A 21335-nucleotide genomic window follows, 5' to 3' on the forward strand; every position below is an offset into this window, starting at 1 on the left:
TGAGTTGCTAGCACCTCACTGAGTTGCTGAGGTTGGCTTTGAACTTACTATCCTCTTGCCTTAGCCTCCACGTCCGGGGTTACAGTTATGTGCCACCAAGTCTGGGCTAAGAGCTTTCCTTTCTACATTAATGTGACACTGGCTTCTGCCCTTGGTGTGCAAGGCCTTAGGGCAGCTGTGTAGAGCAGCTGTGCTCTGGTCTTATATGGAGGTGCACAGAGAGGCAGCCTAAGACTGAACATAGTGCCTGGCTGGATGTCACCTTCCACCTCCCTGGGGGCCTGGAAAAGGTCTGTCTCATGACCAACATGTCCCAGTGCTTAGGACAGCTTCTGAATAATTATGGGTCATTAATCCATTCGATAAATTCCAAGCCCCTACAACACCCTTTATCTGGTGGGAATGAACGAGGGTGAAACACGCAGCCCCTGCCCTCAGAGGCTGTGCTCGGCAGGAGCTGGGCAGGTTGCAGGGGCGCACGGCCCAGCGGGCTCCCTGGAGCCACACTCAGTCTTCTGACTGCAGCTGCCCTGACCTAGGACACCTTTCTCACCAACTCTCGGTGATGCACAGTGTCTAAGGTTGGCTATGGGGAAGGCGAGCAGAAAGAGTATCCACTGTTCCAATCTGATTTTATTGAAAGGAAACATACAAAATCATGTACAAAAAAAATTACCAACATGTACAGAAAATTCATTCCGGTATCTACAGCAGCGCATATACAGTATTTACAGGCTGGGCCATCCTCCCCGCTCCAGAACTCTCCCTTTCTGAGATTCCCCCCTCCCTGACTCCCCGTCTACCCCCAGCGCTTGGCCCTGGGGACTAAGGCTGGGGCGGCTTCTGCCAAAGTCTCCCACCCCCCAAATGAACACCAGTGGTCACACACGTGCTCTCTCTAAACTATGCAATGGGATTGATGGGGACGGGGGTGGTCATGGGCAGAGCACAGGATTCACAGTCTGGGCCCCTCCTGGCCACCCCCAGATGAAGGTGAGGCAGGCGAGCCCGCCACCCGCCGGCCGGCTCAGGGAAGATGGCTGGGCGCTAGGCTGGGGAGGCCATCAGACACACCCCATTCTCTGGCTCCAGGAGGCTAGTGGTCACGTTTGGCTCATTTGCTCTTCATGGGCCCCCTCCCCAAGAGGAGGGGGGGAAGCACCAGGGGCCTAGGTCAGGCCCAAAGTGAAGGAGCACTGGGGAGGCCCCAGCGTCCCCCCTGCAGCTGGAACGGGCAGCCAGCACCAGCAGCCTTTCCTGAGATGGTGATGGGCGGCAGAGGCAAGTGGCTCAGTCCCCACCCCCTCAGTCACCGCCGCCTTCAGATGCTGAGTCCTTCAGCCCTCCTTCCCCTGGCTTTGGTGCCAGGGGCCCAGGAGTCCACTTCTCCATCACTGCACCCAGGCTGGGCCGGGGCTGGAGTGGCTGCCAAGCCCGCCCCTGGGACAGGCAGGGCTGGTTAGTCCAGTATGCTACATGGTGCAGAAAAAGTCCCCGCGCTGGCCAGGGCGTCAGGAGGTGGGAGGATCCTGCCCCCCAAGTCCCCCCACATCCACCGGGCGGGTGCAGGCACCTAATTGGGCTCCATTTCTGGGGCTCCATGGCCCCTGGGTAAGGGCAGGAGTCCCATGATGAGATTGTACAAGACCCCTCCATGGTGAGGGGCGATGTCGCTGCCGTTCCTCTTGTCTCTAGGAAAAGGGAGAGAAGGGAAGTTAGCATGACCCTGTGTGGCGACAAGGGAGTGGGCAATCCAGGCAAAGGAGGCCACCCCCTCACCAGCCCTTTCCAGCTCCTCCACTCACTGACCCTTGTCCTCCCATCCCCAGACAGGATGTCACATCCTCAGTAGGATGTGAACCAGGAGGGAGAGGATGTGGACAGAATTCCCACAGCACAGAACCTGCCTGGCACTAAACAAGTGCTCAGCACATTAGCTGTGACCATCCCTCCCCTCCCTGTTTCTCAGGTGGGAATGTCACTCAGGGGCTGAGGGACTGCGCTACATGCAACGTCTCCTGCCCTCCCCTTAAAGTCTGGCAGATGAAGCAGGGCATGGTGGCCACACCTGTGATTCCAATGAGCTGAGGCAGGAAAACTGAAAGTTCAGGCCAGCCTGAGTGACTTAGGCAGACCGTGTCGCTAAATAAGAAAATGGGCTGGGGTGTGGCTCAGTGTACAGCGCTTGCTTAGCAAATATATGGGAAACCCTGGGTTCCTGCCCCAGTACCATGGGGGGAAAAAGCTTGCTGGAAAGTAGTGAAGGGAACAGGGAACAGGAAATAGCCTCAGCAATTCTAGAATCAATGGGAGGAGAACAGGGAACACTTCACCACCACGTGTTGGGGCTGTGTGAAGTACTTTTAGGCAAAGTCAGGTTGATTGTGAACTCAGAGAAACCCTTGCCTTCTCTCTCCCTGGAGGCAGAATGAAGATGTGGGATGGCCCCAAGGACTCCAAAATGCTGGAGACTCCCAGTACTCCTGGTAAACATGAAAGGCAGTACTAAAAATTATGAGTAGCTCCAGTGTTCTCTGCCCCTCTGCCGAGTGCATGGCTACGCAGGGCCTGCCTGACCTCATCTCCTCTGAGGCAGAGGAAAGGACAGACTCACTTTAAGGAAGGTCAGTTAGGTGATCCTAATGATCCTGGCAAGCACCTGGCAGCAGATGCCTGGGACCAGCCCCTGCCTGAGCAACACTCCCAACTCTTGCACCAGGAAAAGGTGGCAAAAGGGGCCAGGTTATAAACCCTGCCACTGTCACACTGCCATGGGCACCAACCACCGTGGTGAGCAAGCTGGCAGTTCCCTAGTAAGCCTGCCTGGGGAGGGGCACAGGGCACCCAGGTATTCCCTCTGGAGATACCTGCACATAGGTGCATCTGAAGGTGTGCATCTTTGGGGAGAGAAGATAAGTAAAATGTATTTAATCATGTATCCTAAATATCCACTAGTGAGAAAATGAATCGGGATATTTTGTTGATTCTATGGATACTACTTTGTAGCAGTGAGAAAAGGAGGAACACACCTTTGCCAGTATGGATGCCTCTCAAGTATGATGGGGGAGCAGTTTTGGAAAGGTACCCAGACGGTGTCGAGACTGTTAAGGAGAAAGCCCCACTATCCTGAAGAACTGATTCTGGCCTTGGATGTTGGGAAGGAATCCCCACCTGCAGGGGCGTGAGGTCTCCTTTGTTTTTTGTTGTTGTTGCTGCTGCTGCTTTATTCCTGGGCTGGGATGCAACCCAGGGCCTCACAGGCTAGGCGAGGGCTCCACTGAGCCACAGCCCTTGAGGTCTCCTTTGCAAGGGGGGCAGGGACGGGATCGGGGAGGGGCCTCACATCGCGGGCATTTTTTGTTTGCTTGTCTTTTCCGCAAGCCAACACTGCAGGTGTGATGTTCGGACTGAGCTGAGCTGAGCTGGCTGCGGGGCTCCCGGCCGCCCGTTTCCCCTTCTAGAGGGCCGCGCTGCGGGCCGGCGGGGCGGGGCGGGGCGGGGCGGGCGCGCGCGGCCGCGGGAGCGCGGAGCGCGGAGGGAGGCGGGGAGGAGGGGCGGAGGGAGGGGCGGGCGCGGCCGCCGCGCCGCTGCTGACTCCACCGGCTATAAATAGCCCGGGATATAGGAAGCCGCTGCGCCCCAGCGCCGCCCTCAGTCCCCGCGGCCGCGGGGCCACGGCGCGTCGTGGCTCTCGCGGCGGCCCTCGGCCCTGCCCGGCCCGCAAGCGGCTCCGCGGGCACAGCGCCCAGCCCCCCACCTGCCTGTCCACCGGCGCGACCCGCCGCCCGGGGCAGCAGCTGCCGCACATCTGGCGGGGGCTGCCCCGCGGCCCCCTCCCGCGGCGGGAAGTCCCACCTGCCGTCCGCCCCTCCCCCGCACATCACCCGCCGCTCGTACTGCGCGTTGAGGGTCGTCCGCCATCCGCCGCAGCTGGGCCCCGATCTCGCGGGCCCACTGTTCCTCCTCCCCCCGGACCCCAGGGGCCGCCTGGGTGGGACCGCCCGCCAGGGCCCCGGGGCGCTGGGCACGGGCGACTCTAGGTGCTGCTCGGCGGGTGAAAGGGATGGCTGAGGACCTGGGAGAGGCAGAGGGGCGTGGTCATCACCTGCCACCCCACCGGGCCCTGAGGTGTCCTGAGGAACCCAGGTGGCCAGGGCCTGCTCCCTTTCCCTGGTTTCTTCTCTGCTCCCCTCTTATTTCTAGAAATTTCTTTTTCCTCCCTGCGAGCAGATTTCTCACCTCCCATCCCCTAGAAAGCCAGAAGAGGACCTAAGGAGGCGGCTCCCCTGGGGTCACCTGTCTGGCCTGCTATTTCCCCAATGCCATGTCAGCCTGGAAGTCCTTCCTCGCATCCGACCTAAGTACCAAAAACAAGGCCAAATCTTGCCCTACGATATTGGACACATAAGGGAAACTGAGGCCCACCCTGCAAAGCGGCCCAAGGTCACACAGGGATAACAGCGACTGACCCCACCCAGAGTCACAAGCCTCAGGTCTCCGCCGCCTCTCGTGTCCAACCACAGTGAGGCCACACACCCCGGATGTGGCAGGAGGCCTGGAGACCAGAAGGCCAGACTGTGGCTGCCAGAGAGCACGGCCCCGGGGGGGTTGGGATACGGGAGATGCCTTCCTGCCCCACCCCCTCCCGATGCTCCTCGGAGTCCCTCCCTCGTGTCACACCGGGTCCTGGCATGAGGGTTTCCTAAAGTCTAAAACCAGGGCCTCAGTTTCACGTCTGTTACTCTTGTCTTGAAATCGGGGGTCCCCGCCCCGCCGCCAGGAACTGAGCTTGGGAAGTTTTCTCTCCTCACATCCTGGGGCTCCAGGGACAGGATGGGGGATGGGAGGGGAAGCCAGGACAATCGTTCCCCTGCCGGGCACCACGGGGTTAACGGCCCATCAGGCAGGGGACCTTTAACCCTTCCCTCCCCGAGACTCGCCCTCTCCCCAAGGGGACTTTCCCATCACAATGGCCCCTCCCCCTCCCCGTCCTCCGCGGAGACTGCGGAGAGGGCCCGCTCTGGCCAAAGAGATGCAAATAAAGGCAAAAGGCCCCGCGACCCCTCCCCAAAGTCCAGAGGTGTCAGCCCTCCCGCTCGGCCCACACTTCTTCACTGTAATCCTCAGGGGTCCGGGGACCCAGGCTGGGGGAGGGGAGCTGCGAAACAGCTGTTGCCCGAGGCCCGGAAAAGAGAAGAGACCGTGGGCTGCAAGACGGGGACTGCAGTCAGATTCCAGGAGGGACTTCCCACCCGACCTCCCCCTCCATCCTCGGCCTCCCACTCCGTCTTCCTGCTTCTTACAACACAAAAGACCACACTGGCCACACCCTCCCAGTGGCCCTGCTCCTCACCACCACCCCCTCCGCTCCCACTCCAGTTTCTCTGAGTCTCTAGGACCCTGTTTTCCTGGCTCCCATCAACCCGGGTGTGGGTAGGCACTCACCGTCCGGGCGCGGGCCTCGGGGCCGGCTGCGGGGACCCCCAGGCCAGCGGGGGCCCCCCAGGGCGGCGGTGACGGCGGGCGGGGCGGTGGGGGCGCAGAGGTAGGCAGCGGGCAGCAGGGCAGGGGCGGCGGGGGCGGCGGGCAGGCCGGGCTCGCAGAGGCCGCAGGACACAGCCGAGGGCACCAGGCGACCAAGCGGGAAGGGGCGCGGGCCGTCGCGGGCCAGGCCCTCTACGGGCTCCGGAGAGCTGCCCTCCTGGCGTGCACGGGCCATGGCGCTCCCTGGGGCCTGCAGGACACCGGGAGGTCAGCGGGAAGTGCAGGGGTCAGGGCTCCAGGACGCATACACCCTACCCCAGGGGGTCACACGACGCAGATGGAGGGAAAGGAGGTGTGTGTGACAGGAGGGAGTGATGGCCCCACAAGACACACCCAAGTAGGGGATGACCCGGTGCCGGCCCATCAGGACAGCCCCCCATGCACATGGTGATGGGCGCACAGGAGGGACGGAGTGTGTGGGTCTGTGTTGTGATCCGAGGGCTGCAACGGCCCCAAACTCACTCTAGCTGGGACTCACACAGGGCACAGGCTGGTGGGGACAACTTTCCCAACACAGTTACGGCACACACACGGGGCAGCGAGGGTCCCAAGACACACACAAGGGTCACACAAGTCCCAGATGGAGAGGAGTGTTGGGAAGATGGGTGAGGGGGTGTGTGAAGGGCACACAACACTGACACACAGGACTCACACAGAACCCGTCAGCCTGCCCCCGCTGTCTCAGGCTGTCCCACTCAGAACACAGGAGACACCCCACACACTGACCACAACACAGGCATGTGCATACACACAGACCATGGTCACACAAACAACCGCACACAAGGACCCACCACTGTGGATATGCCCAGGAACACACACACAATGCAGCATCACAAGCACTGGCAGAAACACACACCACAGGCAGTGCTACTACAAGTCCCCAGCATGTCCCTCTCCACACACACAGACACACCCCCAAGACCTGCACACCTTAAGACTCACATCAGCGCCCCCCAAATACATCAGAATGTCACTAACTCTCGTCCCCAGGACACATGTAAATCAGACACACATGTCATCAGAACCAGATGCATCACCATGCATCCCGGTGTCAACACACAGGCCACCAGAACAGCAGACATCAGCTCGCCCTCCTCTCCCAACCCCAGAGCACCCTCAACTGTGAGCAACACACAACACACGGAAGCTAACTCCAGTCCCGCACAGCCCAGCAGCACACACACCTCCAGCACCCACAGAAAACACTGGTCTCACGTGACTGACATAAACACTACACACACGCAGCCACATGACACACATGAGCCAGCCGATCACAGTGACAAGCCCCTCAGACCCAACAGGCGTGCGCATACCCACACGAACACACACACACACACACACACACACACACACACTCAGGGATCAGACAGGCTGCCAGCAACACCCACCGACTGCACCGCATAGACCCCACAGAGCCTCGGTCTTCAATTCCCAGACACTGACGCCAGACACACAAGCCAAACACAGACCGAGACAACCCCCAGCACACACAACGTGCAGAACTCAGACACCTGGACAGAAAACAGACATTGGTATTCGGCAGACAGACCTTCACAAACGCTGGGCAGGGACACATGCCCCGGAGATACACACAGAGACAGCCACAGACAAAACACACAGGCACACATTCAGCTGAGACACACAGGCACACACTCAGGCAGGACACACATCTAAACACAAACAGCCCATTCAAGCAACACAAACACATCACAACTACACACCTAGCACGCGCAGGCAAAAGACCCATAGGATCACTCTGAAACAGCACACGCAGACAACTCTCCCAGAAGCACACAGGTACACCCCACCCCGCACACGGAAGCCCACACACACATACGCGGGGACTCACGCATACACCCCGACGGGTCCACAAATCCCAACATTCCTCTGGATTGACACACAACCACTCCCTGCGGCCCCCAGCACAAACTCGGAGCCAGACACGCGCACACAGACCCAGGCGAGACACCTGCAGATCCACAACCCCGCACACGCGCGATCCACGGCAAGTCCCAGACGCCCCCTCCGCTGTCAAGCCCCCCCCACCGCCGCCACGTGCGCCTGCCCCGCCCGCCAGGCGAGCGCGGGGCCAATAACCGGCTGTTGCTGGGGCGCAGCCCCCGCCCGCAGGAGCCGCAGACTCCGCGGCCCGCGAGCCGCCCCCTGTCGCCGCCCCAGCGGGCGCGCGCCCTGGGTGTGGCCGCCCCTCGGTGACGCCCCCCGCCCCCCCCGGACCCCGGGGGCTGGGGCAACCTGGGGTCGCCGCTCGTCCCCGGGCCGCAGGCCACCAGGGGGCGCTGCCGAGCCCGCACCCCATTGTTTGTAAACAAACCCGCCAGACCGCTGAGGCACCTGTGCGCCCAGACCCGGCCCCCGCCTGCCCAAGTGCTTCCCGCCCGGCGACCCCCCGCCGAGGTGCCCGCTGAAAGTCAGGGCAGGTCCGGCGTGGGGATGTAGGGTTCCCGCACTGCTCTCGGAGTGCACTCCCGTCACCTCCTCCAGGGAGCCCACCCGGCCTGCTGATGGCCCACGGTGGGACTCGGGGTGCGCACACTCACCCCGGGGGCATGACACACGCCGGAGGGGGCGGTGATGTGGGACGGGCGGCTTCCTTGAGGAGGGCGCGCCCGCCGAGCGCCGCTCGCTGCGGCGGCTGCTGCTGTTATTCCTGCTGCCGCCACTCTAACTGCAGTGGCGGCTGCTGTTGCTGCTGCTGCTCGGGCCGCAGGCGCGTCCGCGTCGTGGCCCGCCGCTGCTGATCTCGCTAGTGTGCCGCCGCCACCAGCCGCTAGGCGCCCCGCTCGCATGTGGTTCGCGCGGAGTCTCTGGCCGCCCGGCGGATCCGCGGCCGCCCCGCCCCGCCCCGCCCCGCCCCCGCCCGGCGGGTCCCACGCCCCGCCCCCGCGTGACGCCACGGGCCCGCCCGCCGCCGCGGACAAGTCGGGACTTGCAGGCGCGCGCCGCGCCCCCTACCTCCGCGCGGGGGGTTTCCCTGCAGCCAGGGGCGGGGCACGGCCTGGCCCCTGGCGAGGAGGTGCACCGGTGGGGGACGCCCAGACATGGGAACAGCTGGACACACTGACACGCTGACACACTGACTGGACCTGCAGATGCAACACCCCGGGACGTACAGGCAAACTGACAGCCTGGACTCAGAGGTACACAAAGTCACGTGCTGACAGGCCATGGGGGACAGAGACTGGGACAGATAGCCACAGGCTCAAATGCACACACAGGACAGGGCATGGGTGCCCCAGACTCGGAGGGGAAACACACACAGACTCGCCCCGACAGGTCACCCGGACACATAGCCTGGCAGAATCGCAGGGAACGCATAGTTGTACTGTCTAGGCACTCACACTGTGTGCACCCAGACCCACAAACTGTGTTCACAAACATCCCCACTGAGCACACCTGCAGCCACACACTAGTTCCACCAGACATGAGCCAAGTTGAAGAAGTGTCAGAAAGGACAACTTCCTGACAGGCACGACAGGCACGGCTGGACACAGGTCTCCCCCCACACACCTGTCACTTAGATACCTGGACACATAGCCTGACCCAAACCACACCCTCACAAGGACACCCACAAGCCCTTCCACACCAGTACACAGGACAAAACACTGAAGGCGTCAGAAACTGACCCTCAGAGGCACGAATCAAACACAGAAGAAACCCACGCCCTACATGCAGTCACAAGTCGCACACACCTGTGACAGGTTCCTGCTACCTGACCCACTGACAGGACACACTCCCAAGCATGCACACCTGGGCACGCTCCTGTGAATCTGGCAGTGGATCTGTGGGGAGGAGGAAACCCTGGGCACATGGACATGCCCGGGCAGACCCTGCACCCCCATTCCATCCTGTCTCTTGCGGCTCTCGGTTCCCTTTTCCTTTTCAGTTTCTCAGCATAACTTCCCTCCCCGGCTCTGACTTGGTGACCTTCCCTCCCCCAGGCTTCTGGACTTCTGTCTCATCTGCATTTCCATTCCCTCTGGGTTTTCACCCAAACCAAGTCACCTGGCTAGTGAGTCACCTCTGAATGCCCTGCACTGGGCTGGGCTGAGAAACAATGTCAGAAAGACCTGAGCAAAAGCAAGATTGTCACGGTCCCAGCTTGGCCTCCTTTAGGGTCAATCTTAGCCCCAAGAGCCGGGAATTCCCCACCCAACCCTGAAATGGCCCTGTTTTAAAACCTCAGGGACTAATTCAGCCTTTCTCCCTCCTGCCCCTCCCCTTCCTTCTCTCCTGCCAGCGTATTTTGTTTTGTGTGCTGGGGATGACACCCAGGAACTAAAGCACCCCAGGCAAGCCCCTGTACTCTGAGCTTACTTCCCATGCCTAATCTTATGTTTTTATTCATGTTTATTGAGATAATTTACACAAAATAAACTAATGCTTTTGGGGTGTACAGTTGGATGAGTTTTGACAAAAGCAATCACTTGCTACCACAGTCAAGATACACTATTCCCATCACCCCAAATACTTCTCTGTGACTCTTTGGGATCAGACTCTCCTACCTGCAACTTCAGTGGCTCTTGACCAGAGTCAAATACAATAGAGAATGTGTGTGTGTGTGTGTGTGTGTGTGTGTGTGTGTGTGTGTGTGTTTCCTTTTTGGTGCTGGGGATTGAACCCAGTGTCTCACACATGCTAGGCAAGTGCTCTACCATTGAGTTACATCTCCAGCCCTTTTTATTTTATTTTGAGACAGGGTTCTGCCTAAGCTCCCAAAGCTGGCCTGGAACTTGCAATTCTCCTGCTTCAATCTCCCTAATAGCTGGGCCTACATGTGTGTGCCATTGCATCTGGCAGAATACGTACATACATATTTATTTACTTATGGAACAGAGGATTGAACCCAGGGCCACTTAACAACTCAGCTACGTCCCCAGCCCTTTATAATTTTAGACAGGGCCTCACTGAATTGCTCAGGCTGATCTCAAACTTAGGATACTCCTGACTCAGCCTCCTGATTAGCTGGGATTATCAACATTCACCACCTTACCCAGGTGTGGGAGGAATATCTATATTAAGGTTGGGGATATTGCAGCTCAGTGTTAGATCACTTGCCTACTGTGTTTGTGGCACTGGGTTCAACCTCCAGAACACACATATACACAATTAAACCATGATGTTAAAGTTTATTTGGTGAAACACTTATCAATATATAATGAGTCCATAGGGGGTTGCAAAGAAGGTATATTTTTGGCTGTGGATCAGGTTCCAAGCATTTGAGAAATACTGCTTTAGGCTTGTTAAATGAGATCATGCGTGGAAGTTATTTTAGTGCAGTGTCTGACACATAGTAAGTGCCTAATAAATGTTTGCCACTGTCAGCATAACAAATTCGTGTCAGGGTTTGCTCTGTGCCTGACACTGAGGAAGCCAGCAGCAGGAGGGTCTCTTACCACTCTGCTGGTTCTGGTCCACCTGTACCTTCTCGCCCTGACCAATCAGTGCCCTCAGGCTGCCAGATGCAGGGTCAGAGTACCAGCCCAGCTGTTCTGGAATGTTCTGAGAAAAAAAAAAAACAAGTGAGAAGGCAGTGGGAATTTGATTTGGTGGCTGGAGTTGGGAGAGAAGGATAGAGGCCAGTCAGTCCCCCAGGCCTCTTTCCTTGACTGTCACCAGTCAAAATCCTCCCCACCTTCTAATCCAGATCCTGTTCCAAAGTCTGGCATTCTATCTTCCCAGACCAGGTGACTCGAAGTCCAGAGCCATCATTAAAGAAATCAGAGGAATGAGACAATAAGGAACAGTGGGGACTGTGGTTAACTGGAAAGTGTGCGTTCCTTTGGAGAGCCATACAAATTCAAAATTTAAAAATGTGTGGACAAAGGGAACAATATCTGTGAGGAAGTCAAAGGACTGCCTTTGTGAGAAGCCCCTCCCCATGGCCACAGGGAGGGAATAGGCCCCACCTCCCCCTTTCAGATACAGGACTCCAGAGGGTCTGAGGCACTGCCTACCTCAGTTTCCTGAGGGGCTCTCTATGCCTCCCTCCAGTCCTGCCTCTCATCCCTTTAAAGGGGTCGAGAGGTAAGAGACAAAGGTAAACAGAGATGCAGACAGAGGGAGGACAGGAAGAGTCAGACCAGGGGAGTGGAGGCCATTGGGAAGAGCCCAGGAGAGACCAATGGTGAGAAAAACAAGAAGGTGGGGGTGGGCGCTGAGGGGGAGGGTCAGGTTTTGCTGAGACCTGTTCTCAACCTCAGCTCCATTGACATTTGGGCTGAAGATTCTTGTCGTGGGGGCTGTCTTGGGCATTGTAGAATGGTGAGTAGCATCCCTGACCTCTACCCACTGAGATGCCTGGAACACCCCTTCTCTTTGTGACAACAAAAAACTTCTGGAGACAATGCCAAATGTTCCCTGGAAGAGAACTGGGGCTTAGCTCAGTAGTAGAGCTCTTGCCTCACCCCTGAGTTTGATTCCCAGGACCACAAAAAAAGAAGAAAAGAAAAAAGAACTGAGTCTATCCACATTAGCCAACTGAAAAACTAAGTAACTTGAAGCAAATATTCCCCAAGGGTGGGGGCAAGATCACTCCCAGCTGAAGTCAACTGGTGGAAAGAAATCAGAAAGGGTCGCCATAGGTGGAGCCCCTCCTCCCAAAGTGGAGTGGGGGCACATGCCCATAATCCCAGCTGCCTGGAAGGTTGAGGCAAGAGAATCACAAGTTTGAGGCTGGCCTGGGCAACTGTTCCAAAATAAAAATTCAAAAAAGGCTGAGGATGTAGCTAAATGGTAGAACTCGCCCCCACGCCTCCGTAAACCCCCAGTGCGCTGAGGGGGCAGGGCATGTGCTCAGTCTAGATGGTCTGAGTCAAATCCTCAACTCCACCACCTACTGGCCGTGTGCGCTCAGATCTCTGCCTCAGTTTCCTCATCTGTGAGTTGGGAGTGCAGTGAGAAAGTCAATAAAGTCCTGGGCATATTGGGTGTGCGGGGTGTTTAGTACCTGTTACCCATCCTGAGTATTGCCGGTTCAGGGGTCCGTTAACTCTGAGAACAAGGTCCTCTAGCTAAGACCCATGGGGTGGGACTGCAGGGCCAGCCACTAGTGTGTTTCGGTTGATTTGCAGTTTCTCATTTCGAACTTTAAGGCCTCTCCAAGGGACTCTCAGTAGAATGATAAAGCACCCAGAACTCTGCAGTCAGCCTCCCTGGGTCCAAAGGCTGAACCTTGTGCATGTAGCTTCCCCTCTCCGTGCCTCAGTTTCCCCATCTGTTATAAAGAGGACCAGCGCTGGGCCAAAATTATTGTGACGAACAAGACCAAGAGTGTTGGTGTTTGTACGGTATTTAAGAATCGTGCCCAGCAGCGGCCGGCCCCCGTGCGAGGTGCTGGGGAGAACAGACGTCCCAGGTAGTTACTGCAGACCCACAGCCTTCCCCCAGGATCCCCTGTGCCATCGGGGAAGTAGGTTTCGGAGCACGGAGAGAGGGAGTTGGAAAGGACTTAACTTTTCACTGCAGGGCCGAATCCCGGTTGACCGTAGCGGGGAGGCGGCCCCTGGGTCCCCTCCATGCGGCTGCCCCGCAGGGTTGGAGGCTGACCCAAGCCGGGTGGGGGCTGGGCGGGGGCGCCGGCGTCCGCAGGGTCCCGAGCGGCCGGCGCGCGTGTGAAGGTTACCGCTTCCCGCCGGGGCAGGGGGCCGCGCGCTGTTGCTGGGGTCTGCGGGGCCTGCCTGCGCCCGCAACCCCCCTCCTTCCCGGCCAGCCAGTGAGCGGTACCCGCCGCCGTTGCCAGGGGAAACTCGCCGCCCCGTTACCCAGCAACAAACCTGGCCCAACCAGGCGCGAGGACCCCCAGGCCCCGCCCGCCGCTGCCCACCGCGTGCCCAATGCCAGGCGGGCAGAGCCGGCCCGGCTCCCGGAGACGGCGAGCGAGCTCATTGGCCGCCGCTGCGCCCGCCCGGATCTGGGGGAGCCCTCGGCGCTGGGGGCGGGGAGCCGGGCCCCGGGGAGCTGCCGGGCGCGCGGCCTGCAAGCCTGCGGGCCGGCTGGGGTGAGACCCCAGCTGGCCCCTGTCCTCCTCCCTAGCCCCCTGCCCATACCTGCGGGCGAGGATGGGCACTTGGGATGGGCTGGAGGCAGGGGTTGCGCATCCCGTCCCCTCCCCCGCAGGAGGGTACCATGGACTTGATCTTATGAAAAAAGCCACCAAGTGTCCCCCTCCCAGAAGGAGACCTGCGCATCTGACCCAGGGAAGATAGACTGGTTGTGACCCCACCCCCAACAGGATTCAGGCACCGTGGCTTTTGAAATCAGGATCAGAGGATTCTGCTCAGAAGGCAAGGGTCCTGGCCCATAAAAATAGGGTGCCCTGCTCTCACAATAAAGGTCCCAACACATCTGTACTCATTAAAAGAAAGAATGTTGGTGTCCCAGTCTCAGGAAGCAAGACTGAGTCCTCTCCAAAATGGGACCCAGGCATATCTGATCCTAGCACTGAGCCCCTCCCCCCCCCACAGGGACTCAAGCCTCTTGGCTCCAGGCCCCAAGATGTTACAGAGATCCTGTGCATCCTGGCCCTCACCATATCAACACTGGGAGACACACTCTCATCAAAGGTCAACGGACCCTCAGGTGTCCAGTTCATCCAGATGACCATCCATCCTGCCTCAAGGTGTAGACTTGCCCCCCCCCCCCCCCCCCCCCCCCCCCCCCCGCCCCCAGACCTTTTCCCCAGGGTCCAGCTTGTTGATTCTCCAGGACCAGGACATCTGACCTTATAGCCACTTTCTCTACTTGCTTCCAACTATGCTAGGATCCCAGATATCAGTGTCAACGACCTGAAGTCCAAGCCCTGAATCTCTACTCCCCCCAGACACCTGGCAACGTGTCCCTTGCAGTGGTAGTGTGTGAGGGGGTTTCCCCAATGCCTGGAAGATCCAGCCTTCCAGCACTATTAGTTGGCCGCTCTGGATCTGGCGCTGTGACTCTGATGTGCATCCCTAAGTCACTTCAGAGAGGCCCACATTTCTCAATCCTCACCCCAGGGAGATCCTAGGCAGCAGAGCCTGCTGCTCCAGACCCAGCTCCGGACTGAGCCCAGGTGCGGCCTGCCCCTACCCTGGTACCTGATGGGGGCGGAGCCGAGGATTACTCAGCCTCCAGAATGAGGCAATGACATCATCCTGGGGGGGGGGGTTTGACTAATGGCCGCGCTGGGGGGGGGGCGGGGAAGTTTACCCGGTAACAGCGGCTGTCGCTCAGCCCCGCCCCCCGGAAGGACTGGAAGGGGGAGGTATTGCACACACACAACATACACAAACACACACACACAAACCAAACCAGCATCTCTCCCCTAGCATCCCACGCTGCACCCAGCTTCCCCTGGCAAGGGCAGAGATGGGAGGGGGACGTTTGTGTGACTGTGACTCTTTTTGTGACTGGAGAGTTTTCTGTAGATCTTGGTCAGTGTGCTGAGTGTCAGGGAGTTGGTATATTAGGGTGGTGGTTGTGTCAGTGTGCTGTTGTCTGTCACTTCATTGTGTATATGATGATGTGTGACATTTGTCACAGTGCTACATGTGTATGCAACTGCTGTGACAAAGCAACTGTGTGTCAGTGTGCTGTTGTGTGATGTTCTGGTTGCCATATGAGCCTGATGGTGTAACAAGTGTGTTGTTCTGTGCATTGTGTTGGTGTGTGTCAGTATGATTGTGTGTGTGACACTGGGGTTATATATGTGTCACAGCAACAATGTGGGGTAGTGAGATTTGTGAATGTGTTGGGTCACCATACTGTTGTGTTAATGTGGTTTTATCTGTGTAATGCTGTGAGTCGATGTGGTTGTGTTTGTGTCACTATGATTGTGTAGGTGCAATGCCTTGTATCAGTGGGACTGTGTGTATATGTTGTGACAGTGTGCCTCCATTGCTAAGTGTACCTGGGATTGTGTGTGTGCCAATGGAATTGTGCTGTTGTGTGAAATGGGACTGTGTGTGTCTGACATTCTGATTGTATCTGAAATATGTGTCTATGCAACTTTGTGTCACTGAATATATGTGCATCTATATTCAGTTATGAGTCAATGCAATTGTGTGTCTCCCGGTGTGTTTGACAGGGCGATGTGTGTTCGTGGGAATGTGTACATGTGTGTGTGACATTGTGTCTCACTGATGTGATTTTGTGTCACTATGGCAGTGTGTTTATCAGGACCAGTTGGGTGTGAGATTGTAAGGGTTTCAGTGTGATTGTGTATATCAGTGATGTTGTGTGTGTCAGAGTGATATGGTATATTGGAAGGATAGTGCAGTATGTCATTGAGATCGCATGTGCCTAGGCAAGGCAGTGTGTCACTGTGATTGTGGGTCTGGGTGGTGCTCTGTGTTCTGGGACCATGTCTGTGTCACTCAGATTTTGTGTGTTGGTGTGATGCTGTGTGGCTGCGTTCCCGGGGCCGTCTGTTTGTCATCGTGTGTGTCACTGTGATTGAGCGTGTGAGGACGGGCGATATCGAGTGTCCCTGGGACCGTGTCTGTGCGTGCGCGCCACAGCGATTGTGTGTCAGCGTGCTTCGCTGGTGTCGGGGGAAGGTGCGCGTGTCTCCAGGCCTCCTGCCCGAGAACAGCGGCGCTGCTCTCTGATTGGCTGCGGCCTCGCCAGTGAGCAGCGCCCGAATCCTGCGGTAACTTGGTAACTTGGTAACTGGCCCGCGCCACCGCCGCCGGGGGGTGGGGTGGGCGGGGCTCGGCCCGCCCCGCCCCGCCCCGAACCCCGCAGGGCGGGTCCCTGCGGGCGACCCCGGTCCCAGCCCCTCCCGCCCGTCTCCCCGCCTTGTCCTCCATATCCCTGGCCCCCACTTTGACTCCATCTTCCCTCACCTCGGAGTCACTCCCCTGCTTCCCGCATCCCTGCCACTTGCTGGGTCTCTGTTTGTTTCCTCGCATCTCTCTCTCTCTCTCCGTCGGTCTCTTTGTCTCTGTCCCACCTCCCATCATTGTCTCTCGAGTTCTTAACAGGGCTGTCTCCGCTTGTCCCTGTCCCTGTCTCTCTGTCCCCACTCTGGGTCTCCTCCTGTCCCTGTCTCTAACTCTGCCTCTCCACTAACTTTTCTGGGCTTCTCTTCTTGAAGGTTTCTGCCTCAGTCTCCTCGTCTTGGTGCCCCTTCCCCTCTGTCTCTCCCTGCCCCCCTTTCTCGCCCTCTCTCCCTCCTTCCATCCTCTCTAACTGTACATCCCACATGCCCAGAATTCACTTTTCATTCTGCGGAGACAGCCAGGGGACCATTTGTTTCTTCGTCCCTCCCGGCAGGGCCAGGCTTCAGGCAGCAGGCCCCATGCAGGGCAGACTTCTGGAGGGACTTCCCGCCCTAGTTCAACACTGGAGCTTTATCTCTCGGGCCAGGCGGAGGCAGGGCGGCCCCGTGGCTTCCGGAGGCGCCCGGGCGGGATGAGCTCACTGCGAGTTGGCTAGGATTTCATCAGCTTCCTCTGCTGGAGTTGCCCCCGCTCCTCTCCCGGCTCAGTCCGCGCGGGCGAAGTCCGCTGGGCACCTGCTGCCCCCGAGCGGCGAAAGGTGGAAGCGCAGACGCTTCTCAAAAAGGCGCTCCTTGGTTCCTGATGATTTGGCCAAGTTAAGGAATCCACAAATGGGGACCCGTTCAATCTTCCCCAAGAGATGGACTTTGCGTGAATGCGATGCTGGGGATCGAACCCGGACCTCGACAGTGCTAAACACTGTGATCTGCCACTGGGCTGCGCCCCCAACGCAAAAATAGGCTATTTTAAATTCCATTTAAAATTGGGAATTTGAGGTCAGAGAAGCCGCTCGTCTAAGGTCACCCAGCTGGGGAACCGAGCCTTCTGGGTCAACATGGGAGAAGAAGAGGATCCTGGTACTCTGCAAGATGTCTGTGGTCATTTATTATTTTTCTTTTTTCTTTTGGTACTAGGAATTGAACCCAGGGGTGCTTTACCACTGGGTTACATCTCCAGCCCTTTTTGTTTTTTACTTTGAGATAGGGTCTGGCTAAATTGCTGAGATTGGCCTGGAACTCCCGATCATCCTGTCTCAGCCTCATCCTGTTTCTGGGATTACAGGCTGCGTGCACTCAGCCCAGCTGGTCATTTATTCTTATATTCATTCCTTCAGTTTTTACAACCTCTTCTGTGCCACCTGCTTCCTGGGAGGACACTCTGGGGAAGATACACAGTGAGGTGAAGAACATAAATAACGAAACAAAGTGAGTCTTCAAGTAGAAAAAGAAAGCAGGGTAGGGCAATGGGGAGTGTCGGGGGAGTGGGGTTGGGGATATTTGAATAAAGTCCTAACAGAAGTGAAAAGAGTGTCCCCCAGTGTAAAGAACAGGTGCAAAGGCCCTGGGGCCACAGTGGGCGTGTTCAAGGAGTGAAGAGCTGCTGTGAGGCTGGAAGGAAGTGAGTGGGGAGAGGTGTGGGTAGTCAGGCCAGAGAGAGGGCCTCTGAATGAGGGGAACCTAGTGCAGACCTGAGCCCAGGGACTGGAGCTGATATCATTCCAACACACGCCCTCTGGCGGCCACGTTGGGAACAGCCTGAGAGCAGGAGCCCAGCTCCTGTGGGGTCAAAACACATGCTGGAGGTGTGGGGGACCAGGAAGCTGTGGGGTCAGATTTGGGACTTTTTTGGGAGGCGGAGGGAAGAAGAGGCATTTCAAGGATCTCACCTTTTCCTCCCAGCAGCTGGAAAGATGAAGATGTTTGGGAGACTCACCTACCTGAGTGCCAGGCTCTGGGCCAATTCAGTGATTTATATACATGATTTCATGAAATCCTTATGGTCAATCCTGAGAGTCAGGAGGTGGAGGTGGGACGTGCAGCAGGAGTCTGGATTTGTTTAGGAATAGGTACAGCACCAGGGTTTGAACCAGGGCCTCCTGCATGCTGGGCAAGTGCTCTTCTGCTGAGCTACATCCCAGCCCACCTACTTTTCTTTTGAGAAAGGTCTCGAATTTGTGTTCCCCTGCCTCAGCCTCCTGAGTCGATGAGATCACAGGAGTGCACCACCATGCCTGGTATAGATTTGTTTTAAAAGTAGAGTCTGCGTGATTTGCTCAGCAGCTATTTGTAGACTAGGCGGAAGATAGATAATAGCAATACTTGCAGATACGTTTAGTGTGTGTCTGGCACTGTTCTCAGCTCTTTATCTCATTTAATCCTCACAACATGCTTTTATTAGGGCTGTTTCAAATGGGGAAACTGAGGCACAGAAAGGATGAGTACCTTGTCTGGTCATGGTGCTACTAACAACTATAACACTTTATTATAGAAGCAGCGTAGTGGACTCCGGGAGTCACCTAGATCCATGTGGTTCCATTTCCACATAGTGGGTGGCCTTGGGCAGCTAGCTCACTTGCATCTCTGGGCGTTGGTTTCCTGCCCCTGTCCTTTTTTGTACTGGGGATGGAACACAATACATAACCACTGAGCCACACCCCAGCCGTTTTTATTTATTTATTTATTTTTAATTTTGAGACAGGGTCTTACTCAGTTCTTGGGACCTCACTAAATTGCTGAGGCTGGCTTTGAACTTGCCATCCTCCTGCCTCAGCCTCTCTGAGCTCCTGGGATTACAGGTGTGCACCACTGCCTGGCCAGGTTCCTGTTTTGTTAGACGGGGATTAGAGGGACTGGGGGTGTGGCTCAGTGGTAGAGCGTGTAAGGAGCATGTGTGAGTACCGGGGTTCCATCCCCAGCACTGCAAAATAGTAAAATAAATATATGGGAATTTTTTGATTACTTGATGAGATAAGGCCTGTAAGTGAGCCCAGGGTATAGAGGGTACTCATTAAATGAAAAAGCAAAGATTTTCTTTAAAAGATTAAGACACAGCAGTAATCAAGCCATGCTGGCCCTCCGTCTCCTCTCCAGGTAAGCCCTAAGGTGTTTTCTGTGGTCTCCACCTTCTTTCACTGTCCCCTGGCCAGGCCAGCATCATGAGTTTCCTCCAACTGGAACGTCCCTATATTGACCTGGCTTTTACTAGCTCTCTGCCCAAATGTCACTTCCTTCAGAGAGGCCTTCCTGGACCTCTCTGTCCCCTCACCCTCCTTATCTTGTCCCTCAGCGTTCCTATTACATGTTTGCTTAGATATTACGTTGTCTGTCTCCTTCTGGATAAAGTGAGTTCCAGGGCAGCAGGGACATGTTTTCAGCACAGGCAGACATTCTACTTTTCGGCATCCAGTGGGGTGTCCTGGTTCCAGCAGTATTATTGAATCAGTGCCATGTGGGGCATCGCAAGCTGCAGGGGAGTGCGCGCACCGCCCCCTGGTGGCCAGCGGGAAAATGTCTCCGCCTGCTTGCCAGGTCTTCATGTGCCTGTTTATAACTAGGTACTAAAGATAGAGCTTAACTCCGTTCCATGTATAAACACAAAGCACTTTTATGATGATCATTATTATTTGCAGTACTGGGAACTGGACCCAGGGACTTGTGTCTCCTGGGAGGGGACTCTGGGCAAGTGCTAATTGATCTACATGCCCAGCCTTTTTTATTTATCTGTTACTGGGGATTGATCCCAGGGGCACTTTACCACAGAGCTACATCCCCAGACCTTTTTGTTTTTATTCTGAGACAGGGTCCTGCTAAGTTGCTGCCGGTCTAAATTGCTGAGGCTTGCCTCGGATTTGTGATCCATCTGCCTCAGCCTCCTGAGTTGCTGGGATTCCAGGCATGCGCCACCACGCCTTCTTCAAGGATCCTTTTTATAAGGATTGGGGTCCACCCTCATGGCCTCATTCTAATTTAATCACCTCCGCAATGACCCTGTCTCCATATAAAGTCACATTTTGAGGTTCTGGGGTTGGACTTCAATATAGGAACCTCAGAATGTTACCTCTTTTGGAGGAAGGGTCTTGGCAGATGTAATGAAGATAAGGATCTCAAGATGAGATCATGCTGGATTAGAACTGCCCAGAATCCAATGACTGGTGTTTTCATAAAAACAGAAAGAGACACAAAGGAGAAGACCAGGCGAAGGCAGGCAGAGGCAAGAGGATGCTTGCCCAAGCCAAGGAATGCTAAGCATTGCCGAATGTCAGAGAGAGGCATGCAAGAGTTTCCTTCAGAGACTTCCGGAGGAACTGCCCTGTGGACACCTGGATTTCAGACATCTAGTCTCCAAAACTGTTAAGAGAATAAATTTCTTCTGTTTTAAAATACCAGTCTGTGGCCATTTTTACAGAAGCTAGTAGTAAAAATTAGTAGAATCCCTCGGTTGCCTCAATGCCACAAGCAGGGGGACCTTGATGAGCCTGATTTCCTATATGTAAAACGGGCATGGATACCCATTGTCCTAAAAGACAATGAGGCAAGCAGAAGAAGACATCCTTTAGCCAGTGAGTCAGCAGACACTCGTGGCTTACTGCCTGCAGATGACGAGCCAGCATGTTTGGAAAAAGGAATTTCAGGTATTAAGAACTGTAATGGAGCCAGGTGCCGGGGCACATGCCTGCAATCCCGGCAACCCAGAAGGCTGAGGCAAGAGGATCACAAGTTCAAAACCAGTGTCAGCAACTCAGTGAGGCCCTAAGCAACCTGTGAGACTCTGTCTCAAAATAAAAAATAGAAAGGGTTGGGGATGTGGCTCAGTGGTAAAGCACCTCTGGGTTCAATTCCCAGTACCAAAAAAAAAAAAAAAAAAAAAAAAAGGATTACCATCAGGTTATTCAGATTCCTTGTAAATGTTAAAGCAGAAGATGGAACAAATTATGGCCCAACTATAGGATGGAGTATCACACAGCAGTTTAAAAGTTATTAACCATTTGTTGAAGGTACAGAATTCCAGTTCCGT

General features: G+C 56.3%; 1 protein-coding gene across 1 annotated transcript; it reads right to left on the reverse strand.

Moving 5' to 3' along the window:
* Positions 1-1420: 1420 nt before the first annotated feature.
* Positions 1421-8411, reverse strand: BBC3 (BCL2 binding component 3). Its single transcript, XM_079119852.1, is given in 7 exon segments — positions 1421-1648; positions 1650-1691; positions 3885-3908; positions 3910-4019; positions 4022-4075; positions 5446-5734; positions 8103-8411. Coding segments are annotated over 7 exon segments (843 nt in total). The 5' UTR covers positions 8352-8411; the 3' UTR covers positions 1421-1573.
* Between the last annotated feature and the right edge of the window lie 12924 nt (positions 8412-21335).

Source organism: Sciurus vulgaris, assembly GCF_902686455.1.
Source record: "Sciurus vulgaris genome assembly, chromosome: 17".
Lineage (NCBI taxonomy): Eukaryota > Metazoa > Chordata > Mammalia > Rodentia > Sciuridae > Sciurus > Sciurus vulgaris.